The following is an 18,589-nucleotide window of genomic DNA, read 5'->3' as shown; positions in this document are numbered from 1 at the left end:
TATAAGGTGCAAATAAATGAATAAATAAGTATAAAACGTGTGATGTGATGGTACACAAGGTAAGTGTATGTAAAATAAAACAATAATAAAAATATAAATATATATGCACTTTCAAATATTATACAATCAACAATTAATATAGTGCGATATGAGTGAATAGCCAGCAAGAGGCGTGAGAAAAGCGCAAGGTGCGTATCAAAAACAATAGATTGGTATAAAACCTAAATAGATAAAAAGATGCAATATGCAATCAGCAACTAATACAATGCAATATAAGTGAATAACCAGCAGGAGGCATAAAGAAAGTGCAAAAGTGCGTCTCAGTAAATTAGCACGTGGTATAATAAAACCTGAATTAGTAGAAAAAAATTGAATTAGTAGAAAAAGTGCAATAATAGGATAAATATGTGCAAATAATATGCAGTGCTAAATGAATGGCACGGAAAATGAAGTGAAAATAAAAAATGAAAAATAAGCATAAAAGTAAGCTATTCAAAAATTAAGTGAGTGAATAACACAACAAATAGTGCGGAATGGTGCACAAAAATAATGGAGTGTCTGGCTGGAAATAAAGTCCAATAAGCCAATGCTTGGAAAAGAAAAAAATAAATTAGACCATATCTTGGTAGATGTGCAGGTAAAAGTGGAAACAACCTTACGATAACCCCAAGGTGGGTGACTGGCGAGGTGCGGGGTGACCCCTAGTAAAAAGACCTACTAACCAGATATACCCACCCCACTCAGGGGTATAGAGCGGGTATTGGAATATAGTTGGGTATTCCTTCCTCTAGCTTCTTAGTTCCCTTCTGTGTTGGGGGAGGGGTCGTGGGCAGTCACTGGGGATTCCGTGTGTCCCAAAGGAAAACAGGCTTAGTGGGGTCTTCTCCTATTGATGTGAAATCCGGCGGTCTGTAGGTGGAGTCCGGTCACTCGATAGTTTATATGGGTGGGAGGGTCACATAGGGCAAAGAAAGGCTCGATAGTGTGATATCGTTTAAACCTTTATTCGGATCAATATGCAAAAGATGGGTACTCACATGAAAAAAGTCAGTTCAAAGCGAGATAATGGCGTCCTGGAACACAATGCGTTCCACCAGGATACCAGAACCGGAAGTGATGTGACGGCGCTGTACGCGTTTCGTCATCGTCATTGGCTGTAGAAGACGTCTGATGACGAAACGTGTACAGCACACTTTTCTCACGCCTCTTGCTGGCTATTCACTCATATAGCACTATATTAATTGTTGATTGTATAATATTTGAAAGTGCATATATATTTATATATTTATTATTGTTTTATTTTACATACACTTACCTTGTGTACCATCACATCACAGGTTTTATACTTATTTATTCATTTATTTGCACCTTATATACTGGAAGCGCCAATACCCTAATTTCCATAAACCATTTTATAGAGTCTTTGGACTGTAGTCTGGGGTAGGCTGCAGCCGATCTCTACACATATCCTTTTATTCCTTGGATAACCTTAGCGCGGATTTTATTCTTACTGGTTTCATCTTTTGTTTGCCTTAAAGTGATACTAAAGTCTTTCTTTTTATATAAAAATGAGGTTATACCTACCTGCTCTACTCAACAATATCACACATTCTGTAAAGGTCACTTACCTCCTCTTGTGGCAGTCCATGCCAGTGCTGTCCACTCCTCCCTCCTTTGAGTGCCTCCTGTAGCAAGCAGGAAGTTAGAGGAGCACTCCTAGAGCCAGGGACAGAGTGAGAGGAGAACTGCTAGAGCTAGGGACAGAGCGAAAGGAGCACGGCTAGAGCAAGGGACAGAGCGAGAGGAGTACTGCCAGAGCCAGAGATAGAATGAGAGGAGCACTGCTAGAGCCAGGGACAGAGCGAGAGGAGCACTGCTAGAGCCAGGGACAGAGCGAGAGGAGCACTGCTAGAGCCAGGGACAGAGCGAGAGGAGCATTGCTAGAGCCAGGGACAGAGCGGAAGGAGCACTGCTAGAGCCAGGGACAGAGCGAGAGGAGCACTGCTGGAGCCAGGGACAGCGCGAGAGGAGCACTGCTAGAGCCAGTGACAGAGGGAGAGGAGCACTGCTAGAGCCAGAGAGAGAGCAAGAGGAGCACTGCTAGAGCCAGGGACAGAGCGAGAGGAGCACTGCTAGAGCCAGTGACAGAGAGAGAGGAGCACTGCTAGAGCCAGTGACAGAGCGAGAGGAGCACTGCTAGACCCAGAGACAGAGCAAGAGGAGCACTACTAGAGCCAGTGACAGAGAGAGAGGAGCGCTGCTAGAGCCAGGGACAGAGCGAGAGGAGCACTGCTAGAGCTAAGGACAGAGTGCGAGGAGCACTGCTAGAGCCAGGGACAGAGCGAGAGGAGCATTGCTAGAGCCAGGGACAGACCGGGAGGAGCACTGCTAGAGCCAGGGACAGAGTGAGAGGAGCACTGCTGGAGCCAGGGACAGAGCGAGAAGAGCACTGCTAGAGCCAGGGACAGAGCGAGAGAAGCACTGCTAGAGCCAGTGACAGAGCGAGAGGAGCACTGCTAGAGCCAGGGACAGAGCGAGAGGAGCACTGCTAGAGCTAGGGACAGAGCGAGAGGAGCACTGCTAAAACCAGGGACAGAGCGAGAGGAGCACTGCTAGAGTCAGGGACAGAGGGAGAGGAGCACTGCTAGAGCTAGGGACAGAGTGAGAGGAGCACTGCTAGAACCAGGGACAGAGCGAGAGGAGCACTGCTAGAGCTAGGGACAGAGTGAGAGGAGCACTGCTAGAGCTAGGGACAGAGCGAGAGGAGCACTGTTAGAGCCAGAGACAAAGCGAGAGGAGCACTGCAAGAGCCAGGGACAGAGGGAAAGGAGCACTGCTAGAGCTAGGGACAGAGTGAGAGGAGCACTGCTAGAACCAGGGACAGAGCGAGAGGAGCACTGCTAGACGGCTTTTTTTCAGCTGGAACTTGGTGGAACTCAGTTCCACCACCTTTGGCTCAGGCCCTCTGCTCTCTGCTCACCACTTGTAAACACAGGGGTCTGGCTTCTGTATTTACAAGTGACAGCTTGTCTCGCAATGGCTTCCATAGATCTAAACTCCTGAGTGGCTCTCACTGAGTGCAGGATGAAGACAAGGGAGATGCAGGTGCCCGGGGTGCAGTGGGGATGCGGACACTCCTACTGGATGATCTCCCTGCAAGCGAGAGAAGCAGAGCCACCCACAGTGTGCGGAGAGGTACTAGAGAAGAAGAGGGGTGAAATGAGATGTGGATGGGGGATGCAGAGGTAAGCTGCTGTAGAAGAAGGCTGAGCTCGGCACTCTATGTGCAGCGCACCCCTGAACTCTGCACTCTGTGTATAGTGCACTACCGAACTCTGCACATGGAGCACCCCTAAACTCTGCACTCTGTGTATAACCCCCACCAAACTCTGCACTCTGTACATAATGCACTCCTGGTATTTAATGCCACTTTCAGACTCTCCCATTGTTATTGAAATTTGACCATACCCACTATGATGCAGTTTGGAAGGTGTTGGGGGATGGGGGTCTTGGTTGAGTTCCTGCACCTTTTTTCTGAGAAAAAAAGCCCTGCTGCTAGAGCTAGGGACAGAGCGAGAGGAGCCCTGCTAAAACCAGGGACAGAGCGAGAGGAGCACTGCTAGAGCCAGGGACAGAGCGAGAGGAGCACTGCTAGAGCTAGGGACAGAGCGAGAGGAGCACTGCTAGAGCCAGGGACAGAGTGAGAAGAGCACTGCTAGAGCCAGGGACAGAGGGAGAGGAGCACTGCTAGAGCCAGGGACAGAGTGAGAAGAGCACTGCTAGAGCCAGGGACAGAGTGAGAAGAGCACTGCTAGAGCCAGGGACAGAGGGAGAGGAGCACTGCTAGAGCCAGGGACAGAGTGAGAAGAGCACTGCTAGAGCCAGGGACAGAGTGAGAAGAGCACTGCTAGAGCCAGGGACAGAGGGAGAGGAGCACTGCTAGAGCCAGGGACAGAGTGAGATGAGCAATGCTAGAGCTAGAGAGAGAGCGAGAGGAGCACTGCTAGAGCCAGGGACAGAGTGAGAGGAGCACTGCTAGAGCCAGGGACAGAGTGAGAGGAGCACTGCTAGAGCCAGGGACAGAGTGAGAGGAGCACTGCTAGAGCCAGGGACAGAGCTGGAGCAGGGACATGGAGCCAGGTGAGTGTTTAGGGATAGAGGAGGGTAGAACTTAATTTTTTTATTTAAGGCTGGGTTCACACTAGCTGTGGCCGTGGCCGCGGCTCACACCAGGGGTCCGGTGTGTCCCTGTTCATCGTTTCAGGTGTGAATCAGGTCAGAATTTCTTGCTATATTCATACCTGAAACGGACCAGAAGATGCACAGGACCCTTTTCCAGTGTGGACCATGGCCGTACCGGAGCTGTGTGAACCGGTTCCATTGAGAGCCGGTCACACTCTCCTGCCTTGTGAATTGAATGTGGGGAAACCCGCATCCAATTCCCATCAGTGTGATCCCAGTCCTAAAGTTTACCTAAAGGCAAAACTTTTTTTTTGGATGGAGGAGAGATGGATTAGAACACCTGTCAGTTTTTACTGCTGCCTGTGTCCCCATGAGGGAGATTCACCCTCTATTTGCTCTGTTTACCATTATCATTGAAAGTAAAAGTAAAAGAAAATCCCTAATTTTTGGTTGATCCCAGAGAAGTAACAGATGGGAAATCTTCTAATGGGGACACTAGTTCTGGTGACATAGGGGTCTCCAATAAATTATCTTAATTTGCAGGGATTTCCTCTCACTTCCTGTTTAGCTATGGGACATGACATGAAGGTAAATCTCTCCAATTGGACAAACACGGTAAAAATAAACCTTATACGGGCTATAACCCTCCCGAACTCTATTCAAAACAAAAAAAAAAGTTTTGCCACAAGTTCTACTTTAATGCAGAAGAATGCATTAAAGTGGAACTACACTGCATCTGAGTAGCACAAACTGAAAAAGCTATTTAATTAATTTTTATTATTCAAAGCAAACTTGCCCATCCATTTATGTCTTAATGCTTTATTTAGTTAAAAAATGACTTTGAAAAACACCCCCTAGCATTTATGGCCATGGCCATCTTGAGTAAGGACAGATGATTCATATAGCATTTACGTCTTGGAATCCACCTGTCCTTAGCCCAGGCAGGCAGGGTGGGCTTAGCTGAGAGAGCCTCCTTCTTTACTGAAGATATCATTTGCCTAGGCATGGAAACCAGAAAGTAACTGAAGAAATGTAAAAAAAAAAAGTTTAAAACAAGCAAATACAATATACTTCCCTATCTATTTACTAATGCTAGCAGCATAAGGAGTAAAAAATCAAGTCAAAATCGAGTCAATGTTGTCAATAGTCATTGTGATTGAGAGAGTGAAGTCTTCACTTTAACCACTTGCCGACCGCCGCACGACTATCTACGTCGGCGGTCAGCCCCTCACAGGCAAATCGACATAGGGCTACGTCGCTAGCCTGTGAGGGTCTAGGGAGCGAGCGTGCGCTGCCGGAGGCGCGCTCCTGCTCCCACGTGGTCACGGACCCCCCCGCGCGTGTGCCCGGTGGACCCGATGTCCACCAGTCACTCGTGATCGTCTGTTAGAGCGGGAGAAAGGCAGGCGGCTAAAGTAAACAAAGCCGCCTGTCATTCTCCCCTGTGTAGGAATGGTGATCATACGGTTCTACTATGTAGGACCGTTGATCACTGTTCCTACACCTCAAGCCACAGCCAATCACAGTTAGAATCATGCCCCTAGGGACCCACATAGCCCCTCCCTCTCAAAAAAAAAAAAAAAAAGTTAACCCCTTCACTGCCAGTGTCATTTTACAGTAACAGTGCATATGTATAGCACTGATTACTGTAGTAATGTCACTGGTAACCCCAAAAGTGTCAAAAATGTCAGTCAAGGGTCCGATCTGTCCGCTGCAATGTTGCAGTCCCACAAAAAAAATGCAGATCGCTGCCATTACGCGTTAAAAAAAAAACCAACAAAAATGACAAAAATCTTTCCCTTTGTTAGTAAACGCAATAACTTTTGCGAAAACCAATCAAAATACGATTTTTGCGATTTTTTTTTACCAAACATATGGTAAAAAAAAAGAATTGGCCCAAAATGTTAAAAAATTCTGATTTTTACTTTTTTTTGGGGGGAAATTTCATATAAAAAAATGTGAATAATATTGTTATTTTTGCAAAATTGACGCTGTTTTTTTGTTTATAGCGCAAAAAGTAAAAATCACACAGGTGATCAAATACCACCAAAAGAAATCTCTGTTGTGGGAAAAAAAGGACGTCAAATTCGTTTAGGTACAGCGTCGCACGACCGCGCAATTGTCCGTTAAAGTCACGCAGTGCCGAATCGCAAAATAGGCCCTGGTCAGGAAGGGGGTAAAATCTTCCGGGGCTTAAGTGGTTAAGGGGAAAATGTTTTGACATTAGAATTTCTTTAAAGAATTGTCAATTTTTTTTTTACTTTATTCAGTTCAAAAATACATGTAGTACTTTTCCCAGGTGTCCTGTAATACTAGCTGCAATTTCAGAAAGGGCCCCCCCCTTCCATGGCTGACATGTCTCTGCATTCCCCTTGCTGGTTCTTGCTTTAGGCAAGTGTTGGGAATCAGAGAAAGGTGCTCACTATCTATGTTAGCTGAGGGGTCAGGCAGTTATGTGCCTAAGGGGGACGTCATGTTTTACATTTCAGCTAGTGTACAGGGCACCTAGAAAGATGAGACAAATGCATGCATGTTCTCCCTGTTCTCGTGTGGGTTACCTCTGGGCTGATCAGTTCTTTCTCACATTTCAAAGACATGCTGGTAGGTTAATTAGCTCCTGTTTAAATTGGCCATAGTATGTGTGCAGAAATTGTGTTATTACATTCTGCACGCCGGCCCCAAGCCCGTGTAAATGGGGAGGGTCGTGGAAAGACATGGTGACATACCTTGGAAAAATCTTGCCAAGAAACCTCTATGGACATGGCTCCAAGGCGCATCAGACATGATAGCCAGTGAACAAGTTTGTAGAATCTTCAAGAGTTGGATATGACTAAGGCATACTGGACATTTGCCGACTCTCCTAGACTCCTTTCCACCCGGCAGCAGAGTTTTGGCAGAGAAAACGCTTGAAGCTTGTAAACTCATGTAACAAATGTAGGTGCATTCAGGCACGTCACACACTTCGTCATTCAATGCAATAATAATTTATTCTAGCTATTAAAATAAATTTTTTCTCAATCACTAAATACGGCTAGTGCTTAGGCATGTTTGAATGGGTTTACACACATTTAGGCACGTCAAGATTTTTTTTCTGCCAAAGCTTTGCTGCTCTTGGACCCACTGGATGTGTTTTTTTTTTTTTTTTATGCCTCTAAACTCCTCCAAACACCTATATATGCATGGGCACATAGGCTAACAGACATGGACGTTTAGAGGCATAATTAAAACACCATACACCTCTAGAGGCAGCAGAAAAAACATCTATTGTGCTTGAGGCCTGAGTGGATATCATACAAATCAACCCTATCAATGACCGTGTCTGCTATAAGAGCAGTCTATGTTCTTCCAGATTCTAGTCTGTGGTATCTAAATGAGACAGAAAATAGAACTGCTTTGGGTAGCACAAACCGTTACAGTTTAAGATATTTTGATATCCAGGCCAACTTTTTTTTTTGTGTTTAAAATATTTTTGTCTTCATCTCATCCTCATTTCATAACTCTCGAAAGAACTCTGGTAATCCATATTTGCATCTCTCTACATAATGTGTAACCCCTCCCCAATGTAATTTCAGAAGGATAACTTGTTCTATTAAATAATATTTGCTGGTCGGGTATGAGTGCCTTTAACACAGGGAAAGTCAAAGTTGATGACCAAACAAGTAAAAACAGTTCTTTCCCTGTATTGCAATAGGATCTTCACCTGTTTTGATGTATGTAACCAGAGCGGTCAGTCAGCATCATAAAGTGGATGGGTTGGACACATGTTCAGGGTGTCAGCTGTTTTATTGGCTACAAGTGTTAGGTTCAATCTACACAGTGATCCACATTTTGTGACTTCCCATCAAAGTTGAGGAGTTAAATAAGTAACAAAAATAACATTTTTACTATAGTGACAGATGACAACCTACCTCGAAACTCACAGATCCATTGTGGTCTGTGTCGAAAGCGTTAAATAGAAAGTGTGCATAATTTGAAGCATCTACAATGCAAAAGAAGAAATTTAAAATTAGAAGATCATTGGCATCATGAACATTTTAAAGTTACCTTGTACTCAGGGCAATGCATGCACATTAAAATTACTAGTGAACAGCAGATACCTTGAAGGCCAGGTTACACCATTAGTGTTCCACTTACATGTCTCATGTCTGTAGAGCCACCTAAAACTTCTAAAACATAAATACTAACTAAATGAAAAAGGCCAGGCTACAGCCTTGTGCCTCACAGGTAGCAATGTTCCTGCCTGGCAATAGTGGTTCAGGAACTGAGAATTGTATTATGCAATGCAAAAGGGGGTCTGGCTCTATATCCGTAAGATTTTTTTATTTATTTATTTTTGGGGGGGGGGGAGGGTTGTTTTTGGAGAAGGTTTGATCCGGCACCCCAGGGTTCCTGCTTCTTTATAGTAGTGTTCTGTCACTTAGGAGAGGAGGTATTAGGTGGTCTTCCAATATGTTGACATTCACTAGTATTCAAACAATAGGCAGGATGTGGGGCATGAACATAGTGTGGAACCTCAAACTCTGAAAGGTGTCGTCACCTTCCTAGCATGCTAGCAGCATTGAGTTTTTAGCTTCCTGGCTTTTGGAAAGTATGGCCATGTGATTAAGTGTGTTCAGCTGCGTGTTCCCTTTTTTGATGGGGATATGCTCTTGTTTACTGCAGTGCTCTGATAACTACCGACCATTTACTTTCTCTTTTTATATGGCTGAATATATATATATATATATATATATATATATATATATATATATATATATATATATATATATTTATATACACACTTGGAAGCCCTACTTTTATACTTTTTGAGCTACTTATTAGTGGGAAACCTTCGCACTCCAATAGCATGAGCCTTGGTTTGCTCTTTTGGGGGGTTATCCCTCTCAGGAAATTTCATGACTATGTAACCACTGTCATGCTCCCCTGATGAAGGTTTGTGTCAAGAATGGAAACACGTTGGGGTGTACATATGCGTTATTATGCTCATTTATCTCATTGTGGTTTATGAAAATGATATGGACCAGTTTATATCATGTTTTACACGCACAGTGTTTTGTGTGTTTTTTTTTAACCAGTAATAAATGTGTTATTTTCTAATTTTGTCCTATTTTTCTTGGTGCCTTTAAAATCCCCATTGTTTGCTGCCTCTCTATTTGCTTCAATCTTGGGATGTGGCACTGCTGTTAACCAGAGTGGGCTATATGTATTTTGCAGCGATGGATTGATTACAAAAGTGGATGCATCACTTTTCAAATCGTTTTGGCAAATAAACCACATTGTATAAGTGTGTTTGTTATGTGTTTTCTTTTAATTACAACAGACAAATATTTCCTAACATTGTCCCCTTCATCCATCCAGCACTGCAACTTTCCAGCTTCCTCCTAGGAATTAGGCAAACTATTTTGCTGGACTTTTTAAAAACAACAATTTTTCAATCGCAAAAGTCTAGAACACAGGTAATAGTCCTGGAGGGCTGCATTTGGAAAACTATGCTTTAATGTAAAAATCGCTCACATACCTATTGAATTTCTGCTCTTTTGCACAGACCATAATTAACCAGAAGATGGCAGCAAAGAGCACGATTTAATAGTTGGTAACATCACAATGAATTTTCTGTGCAAAGCCCAAATGTCAGCTCTCATGCATTATTTGCCTGTTGTCAGATTTATTACAAAGAGGTTAAAATGACTCATGATCTTCATTAAGCTGGTAATTACAGTTTGTTCACACCATATAATGCATAAATCTTTTACTTTTGAAGAACAAAACCCACTCTAAAGTGTGACAGATCAAAGTAAACCTGTCACAAAGCTGGACAATTCAAAGGACGCAAATGATAAACAGAAATGCATAAGTTAGGGTTACCTTTAGGGAAAAGTGCATGTCAAAAAGATCAGTAGATCTAAAGGTATTGTCAACTTAAAGTTTGGGTCCACCGTTTACAAATAAATTTGCAAAGAAAAAATGTGCATTTACTATTATTTTGTTAAACAATGCCCCTGGAAGACATCCATTAGAATGAAATGCGTGAAGGGCGGAGCCTAGTGGTGACGCTATCACATGTGCCGAAGCAAGCAGTGCGGTGGTTTGTTTGAAACCTGCATACCACACTGTCTTGTGAGTAGTTTTACCCTGCTTTTAAAATAAAGCAGGCACAAAACTTGTGAAAGCATTTTTACATTACAGCATGTTTTCCCTCCTGCCTAAAACTTTTGCATAGTACAGACATGCCCGGAGCTTGAAGGAAATGATTAGCATAGGGCATACATGACAGGGTGGAAGGAAAACCAGGCAGTAGGGGGTTAAATTAGTTGTTGGGATATGAGAGGTCAGGACTCATACCTTATTGGCAGAGCAGACAAGGTGATGGAGAGGAGCAGGAGAGAGAGTAGTTGGAGGGGAGGAGTGAAGGGGCTTCACTTGCAGACTGGAGATCATAGGGGAAACGTCCCTCCCCCAGCCCAAGTGATGCCGTTTTCTTTCGCTCTGCTAAGGTGGTTGTACCGTACGTTGGCGGTTGGGGTCCTTAATGAGGGTCCAAAACATAGTGTAGAATGATAACATGGTGGGACCTATCTATGGTATGGAGTCCTATGGTTGGTCTGGTTCAATCTAGACCAACCGGGTAGTGTAAGATGGTAGGGATCTGTGGTCAGTTAGGATAGTCCTTGAGGTGGTGTTTTGGCAGCTGGGGACAGAACCTAACTTATTGGTACCACAGACTCCAAAGTTGTAGGAGATGGTATCATCAAGGATGTGCAACCATTCTTTGATCTGGATTGGATTGACTGTTTTATGTTTTTCTGTTATTTATGGTTTTGTTTAATAAAAGGCTGAACCGGCCATTCAATCCCAATGCTGAATTAGTGTTGTCATTAAAAGGTAAAAGGGGGTGGTGTTGGGTACTGATCCAGGTAATATGGTTAAACGGGTGGGATCTGAACTACCCTAGTCATGTGTATGTATATATATATATATATATATATATATATATATATATACACACACACAGATTTATATACAGTAGCTCACAGAAGTGAGTACACCCCTCATATTTTTGTAAATATTTAATTATATCTTTTCATGTGATAAGACTGAAGAAATGACACTTTGCTACAATGTAAAGTAGTGAGTGTACAGCGTGTATAACAGCTGTCCCCTCAAAATAACTCAACACACAGCCATTAATGTCTAAACCGCTGGCAACAAAAGTGAGTACACCCCTAAGTGAAAATGTCCAAATTGGGCCCAATTAGCCATTTTCCCTCCCGGGTGTCACGTGACTCGTTAATGTTACAAGGTCTCTGGTGTGAATGGGGAGCAGATGTGTTAAATTTGGTGTTATCGCTCTCACTCTCTCATACTGGTCACTGGAAGTTCAACATCGCACCTCATGGCAAAGAACTCTCCGAGAATCCGAAAAAAAGAATTGTTGCTTTACATAAAGATGGCCTAGGCTAAAAGAATATTGCCAAGACCCTGAAACTGAGCTGCAGCACGGTGGCCAAAACCATACAGCGGTTTAACAGGACAGGTTCCACTCAGAACAGGCCTCGCCATGGTCGACAAAAGAAGTTGAGTGCACATGATCAGCCTCATATCCAAAGGTTGTCTTTGGGAAATAGATGTATGAGTTCTGCAAACATTGCTGCAGAGGTTGAAGGGGTGGGGGGTCAGCCTGTCAGTGCTCAAACCTTAAGCCGCACACTGCATAAAATTGGCTTGCATGGCTGCCGTCCCAGAAGGCAGCCTCTTCTAAAGATGATGCACAAAAAAGCCTGCAAACAGTTTGCTGAAGACAAGCAGACTAAGGACATGGATTGGTGGAACCATGTCCTGTGGTCTGATGAGTCCAAGATAAACGTATTTGGTTCAGATGGTGTCAAGCGTGTGTGGTGGCAACCAGGTGAGGAGTACAAAGTGTGTCTTGCCTACAGTCAAGCATGGTGGTGAGAGTGTCTTGGTCTGGGCTGCCTGAAAGCTGCCAGCACTGGGGAGCTACAGTTCATTGAGGGAACCATGAATGCCAACATGTACTGTGACATACTGAAGCAGAGCATGATCCCCCCCCCCCCCTTTGCAGACTGGACCGCAGGGCAGTATTCACACATAATGACCCCAAACACACCTCCAAGATGAACACTGTCTTGCTAAAGAAGCTGAGGGTAAAGGTGATGGACTGGCCAAGCATGTCTCCAGACCTAATCCCTATTGAGCATCTGTGGGGCATCCTCAAATGGAAGGTGGAGAAGCACAAGGTCTCCAACTCCACCAGCTCCGTGATGACGTCATGGAGGAGTGGAAGAGGACTCCAGTGGCAACCTATGAAGCTCTGGTGAGCACCAAGTCTAAGAGAGTTAGGAAAATAATGGTGGCCACACAAAATATTGCCACTTTGGGCCAAATTTGGATATTACACCCCTAAGCGAAACTCACTTTTGTTGCCAGCGGTTTAGACATTATTGGTTGTGTGTTGAGTTATTTTGAGGGGACAGCAAATTTACACTGTTATACAAGCTGTACACTCACTACTTTACATTGTAGCAAAGTGTCATTTCTTCAGTGTTGTCACATGAAAAGATATAATATATTTACAAAAATGTGAGGGGTACACTCACTTTTGTGAGATACTATATATATATATATATTTTTTTTTTTTATGCTAATAACATATTTTTCGTTTTTTTTTTTTTTTTTTTACTGGCCTTATAAAATGTTTTAAAATTGTAAAGCTAATGATACTTTATCTAAGAAAATGATTACATTTTCCTTAAAGACAACCTGAGAACATAGTAATCACAAGGAAAGGATATTTGCGATGAGAGCTGCTAATATTGTTACCGCTGAACATCTGTTGTGTTCATTTATTTACATATCTCCAGTATGGATGGCAGCATAGCAGACAGGCTGCCGTTCCGGATGTGCTCTTAGCTACACAGCTGACTAACAGCTTCTTTTGTATGCTTGAAGAACACAGGACGACTATTAACTGACGAGCTGCCAGCGCCATGTTAGCGCACACGGGAAACTTACCTCCCTGTGGGAAGAACTGTGCGTAGATTTCTTTAAAGTTGTCTTCGTTAACAATCCCACTGGGACATTCCTGGGGAAAGACAGAGGAAATTTGAAAGTGGAAAACATCATTTTACATTGAGATAAAATAGTTGTATCAATTTTAGAAATGAAAAAGGTGTGAGATTGGCAAAGACGTCCTAAATATATACTGTGTATGTGTTTAGATAAAGTTTGCTATGACTGGGGGTGGGACATACATCCAACCGTGAATTTAAGAACTTTGCAGGATACAGAACAATTACTGTAATTTATGACTTGTTCACACATAAACATATGGATTAAAGCAGAACCTAAAGCATTTGTTACCCCCACTATTTCATACTCCTGATTAGGGATGGACCGATTATCAGCAAAGCCGATATATTGAGGGCCGATATGCACTTTCCCTGATATATCGGAATCGGCCCCTGAGGTTACCGATATTGCCGATATTTCGGGAAAGTGCTGTACCGGGGAGATGCCTGCAGCTAGAGGCATCACCCCGGTAGCGTTGTCCATAGCCAAAGGCCGGCTGTCTTGTAATGATAACCGATGCGGCTGAGAAGCTGCTCGGCTGTCATTACAAGGAGCGGGAGGGGACGTCCCCCCCCCTCACGCCGCCTTCTGTGGCTCTCCCAGGTCTCCCATCCCACCGGGTGACCCGGGCAACCAGCCTGCATGGCCGCCAAAGACCCAATCAAAGCTGCATTCGGCTCTGATCGGATCTCCATGCAAAAACCCGGAAGTGATATCATGAGTGACATCACTTCCGGGTACTCGGCACCAGATTAAAGAAAAATGACAGCATTCAAAACAGCCAAACTTGGCGTTTTGAATGCTTTTAAGTGCAGAGGAGGGGTTCGGGGTCTTTTAGACCCCCAGATTCCTCTACAAGATTACCTGTCAAAAAATATATATATATTTTTAAATGTACAAAAATATCGGCCAATATTGCATTGACCAAAATATCAGTATTAGCAATGAAAAACCAATATCGGTCGATCACTATTCCTGATATGTGGCTGCTGTACCATGTACTTGTATGAGAAAGTGTCCTGTTCCTTTTGTATTGCTTCCTGTCACTGTGTGTGAAACCTCTGGTGCTTCTGCTAGTCCCTCTGCTCTCCTATTAGAAACTGACCACACTAAGAAGGCGAACACAGTGTGGTCAGTTCTCTAGCTGTGCTGGGAACTCAGCCAGCTCTCCTCTAATGATCAGACTTGTCCTGACACCCCCCCCCCACAAAGCCATTCACTGGGAAGCTCAGTGTGCTGGTGCTTCTCCTTCCCCCAGCTCTTATACAGCTGAGAACAGAGGAAATATGAACACATAAAAAAAAAAGAAAAAAATATTTATAATGTTTTTTTTATATATCTATACACAAATGTTTAAATGGGTTGTTTTACAAGGTGATTGTTTACAATCACTTTAACTGTATCTGAGCACTACAAACTGAAAACCCTATTTATTTCATTTTCAATATTGAAAAAAAAACCTCCCCCATTCATCCTTGTCTCAATGCTTTGTTTTGTTGAGAAATCACTTTTAAAAACATCCCCCCAGCAGTGCTAGCCATGGCCATCTTGACTAATGGCAGATGATTCATGTAGCATTTATTTCCTTGAGTCTATTTGCCCTTAGCTCAGGCATGCAGGCAGGAAGGTGCTCCTCCCCTCCTCCAGGGGAAAACAAAATGCCCATGGAGACTCCTGGGATGTATGATATCATTTTGGCATAGGCCAGAAACCAGGAAGCAACTGAAGAAATGTAAAAAAAGCATAAGGATTTAAAATAGTTACTGTTGATTTAGTTCTGCTTTAATAAATATAACAATTAATACATACAGTATTACGTTCACCTGCTTTAGAAGAGTTGTTCCTTTGATGTGTTGTTTAATTATGGCAAAATGCAGGTCAGGGCAGGCAACATGAAGCTTTTAGGACCCTTATCCATCGCACAGATATGTATTGTTGTGGTCTAAGAAAAACAATGATTTTCTATACCTTTTAGACACCTTTCACTGGGTGGACCAATCAGTGTTTTTCAGGCAGATCCAATCAGACCCTCCATTATCCCCTATAGACCGGTGGATGTAAACGGACTGATTTCCATTCACACCCGCTGACATCCAATCAGATCTGCTAAAAAAAATAAATGTGGATCTGTTACCCATCCATCTACTGGATCGGACTGAATGGCAGTCGGGTGTAAACAAGCACATCCATAGAGGAGAGCAGGCTGTGTCTGCTCTGCATAAGCCATCCGATGCCTTCTCAGCAGGGATTAGCATACAGATTCCCCGCTGAATAGGCGACTCCTGGCAGAGTCCACCCCTAGTGAAGGGGCCCTTACTTTAAGTATAACTAAGGGCAAAACCTTTTTTTTTTCGTTTTGGATAGAGTGGAAAGGAATTAGAACACCTGTCAGTTTTTATTGTTGTTTGTGCCCCCATTCGGGAGATTCAACCTCTCTGTTTGTTCTGTTTACCATTTTCAATAAAAGTAAAAGAAAATCACAAATTTTGGGTTGTCCCCAGAACAGTAATAGAGGGGGAATCTTCCAATGGGGACACTCGTTCTGGTGACCCGAGGGGCCCCAAAGCATTCCTTTAACTTTCAGGGATTTTCTCTCACTTCCTGTTTGACTATGGAACAGGAAGTGAAGGCAACTCTCTGCAATGGGACACAGTTGGCAAAAAAGAAAATCTAGAATCCCTGGACGAAGTCGTGATGACGAAATGCGTCGGCAGCTGGAAGTGACGCGATTGAAATACCAGAAGTGACGTTCCGGCATGGTTCCCAGTGTGGTGAGACGCTGCCTGCTGTTCTGTGAATATATCACTGGTCATTTCTTGGATGTATATATCCCATGTTTTATTTTATCTTGTATGACGTAAGTGCAATTAGCGAAGTTTTAAATACATTTTCTACGATTTTGGAGACATACTACACTAGTGGAGCTTTCCTTTTTTCTCCTTACATATGAGTAATCCAATTCACTACTACAGAGGTGGAGGGCACTGTGTTGGATTCAATTTAACCATGTATGGTTAAATTGCTTGTTTGCCTAACACGAGTGTGAGGCATGAATTTTTGGGGAGTCTATTACTTATGGGGATAGGTGAATGGAGCACTAATGAAGTGGTGTGAAGATCTTCACAAGGCTGAAGGACTTTTTTTGTGCATCATAGCACAATTTTTGGCACTTTATTGATGGACTTTTGATTTCACATTCTTTTTGATCACTTGGGTGACTTTAATTGTGTTGTATATATTTTTTCTTGTTTATGATTTTTTATTCACCTTTTTGTTATTCATTCATGTACAGTATGTTCACATATATATGATATTTTGTTATACACTTGAGCGCCGCTGTTCACCTATATTTAGTTGAGTTTAGGTATCGTTTACACAAAAGGGTTATAACCCTCCCTTACTCTATCCGAAAAAAAAAATAGCCTATAGTTCAGGGTAGCCCATTCATATTGAATAGGCCTTTGATGCATGAAAAATTGAAAATTCATTTTTTTTGGTATTGACATCTGTGGCAATATGATTTTCACTGTATGTATGTGTGTGTTGGGGTGTCATTAAGATTGAATGAAAATACACATAAAAAAGTGTGTTACTGTGTGTTTTCACATGCATGGACGCCATAGTGAGAACCAGTTCTAAGACCAGAGATTCTGAATTTTCTAAAGAAAATAATAAAAATAAATCTAGTTTTACCAGTGACATCTGTTAAAACAACTTCTGTTATTGTATTATAAAAGTTAAAGATGTATTCTGTGATTTGCCCAATTTATAATGACACTTGCAGTTTGCTTCTGTTACAAAGCATGACAAAGTTCTTTTGTTTTTTTTTTTTTTGTTTTTTGTTTTTTTTTAATTTACTTCAATGCGGTACTACAAAATTGATCAAACAAACAAAAACAAAAAAACAAAAAGTTTAGCAGCAACACAAAAGCAAAGGAAAGGAGTTAATTAGAGCCAATTAAGGATTGAGCTAAAGAGTGTGAGAGGAACAGTTGTTACAAAATAATTTTTACTTGCAAAGTCGATAGTAAGGACAGTATATAAAATAACTAAAAAAATAAATTGTAACAATATTATTGTCTTTTTTTTTTTTTTTTTGATAACAGTTTATTGTTCTGCCTGCTTTAACATTTAGAAAAAGAATCCCAGGATTTTTCCTCCCGTGTGTTTTCGCCTTGCCTCCTCCTGGTCCATGATGCCAGCGGAAGTTGTGAGTACAATATATCCAAATTGACGTGAAGGCAGGAGATTGTTCTGCCACTTTTCCAGATCCTTTAGCTGCACATCAAATCTGGGGCTGATGACACCACACTTATTAAGTCTCCCTGTGAGATTGACAACAATTTTTTCGGCCCTGTGATCATCAATTATTTCAAATTCACCAATGTAGCCATGCTTCATCATCACTGTAAGGAATCGCACAATCACTTTGGAGCACGGCCTGATGAGAACCTGGCGCTTACCACGTTTCTCTGCATTGTTGATGCTTTTAAGAGCATCGGCAAGCACGTTCATGCGCACCATGGTGCCGGGTCTGCAGTATGGCGGAAAGAGCGTCTTTTTTTTAACAAGGTGCTGCAAACACCGTTTACATGCTTACAGAAGTAGCATATAATACATATATACTATATATATATATATATATATATATATATATATATATATATATAAATAATAATCCCCATACAATTGCTATATAAGGAATCGGTATTCTGTATCACTAGAAGAATTGCTGTTGAGACGGTGGTTAGGTTGCATCCCTAATTAAAATAGATTTTAGCTTGTCCTTGCATTAGCTTCAGTATCACCCTGACAAAATCAGCCCAGGGCCAGATTAAGGGCAACTAATGTCCTAAGTACAGTCAAACAAGGGCGCCCCCCTTGATCCCTCTATTGCCTAACTGACAATACATTAGGACTCAATGAGTGCCTAAAGTAAAACAAATATTTAAACATTTAGAAACTTTTGTCACATTTCTTCCAGGTAAGTCTCAGGCCAGACTTCACGTCTACTGTATATTAAACAAAGACTTATTCATTTTTATTTCATTAACAGATTAGGAGTAGATTAAAATCAGACAACGGAATTAGGCCTTGTATTTCAAAATGATGAGGATAACTATTTCTTTGATGTTATGATTAAAAAAAAAAAAAAAAGACATTTTTACTGTATTCTCCTGTAGGAATCTGCTGCTCTCTAATGTTAGCTGTAACATCACAGTGTTATGTATAATTATATATTAGCACTTCCTGTCTCTGGGAGGGTGGCTTTAAAACCCCAGAAGGAGGAAAGTGTGAAGTGAGAAAGTTTCAGCCA

The 18,589-nt window shown here is 42.3% G+C and overlaps 1 protein-coding gene across 3 annotated transcripts in view; it reads right to left on the bottom strand.

Annotated features, from left to right (window-relative positions):
* Positions 1 to 18,589, bottom strand: part of KCNIP4 (potassium voltage-gated channel interacting protein 4) — an 888,341-nt gene that overhangs the window by 44,110 nt on the left and 825,642 nt on the right. For all 3 annotated transcript variants that reach the window (XM_082269017.1, XM_082269016.1, XM_082269015.1), the window contains exons 3-4: positions 13,216 to 13,285; positions 8,091 to 8,161 (exon numbers count right to left, since the gene is read on the bottom strand). In XM_082269017.1, coding sequence (XP_082125143.1) covers positions 8,091 to 8,161; positions 13,216 to 13,285 — 141 coding nt within the window. The remainder of the gene's footprint in view (positions 1 to 8,090; positions 8,162 to 13,215; positions 13,286 to 18,589) is intronic.

The sequence above is a fragment of the Pelophylax lessonae genome (genome assembly GCF_965119305.1).
Source record: "Pelophylax lessonae genome assembly, chromosome: 1".
NCBI lineage: Eukaryota > Metazoa > Chordata > Amphibia > Anura > Ranidae > Pelophylax > Pelophylax lessonae.
The sequence above is the reverse complement of the archived record's forward strand: the minus strand, read 5'-3'. Positions and strand labels throughout refer to the sequence as shown.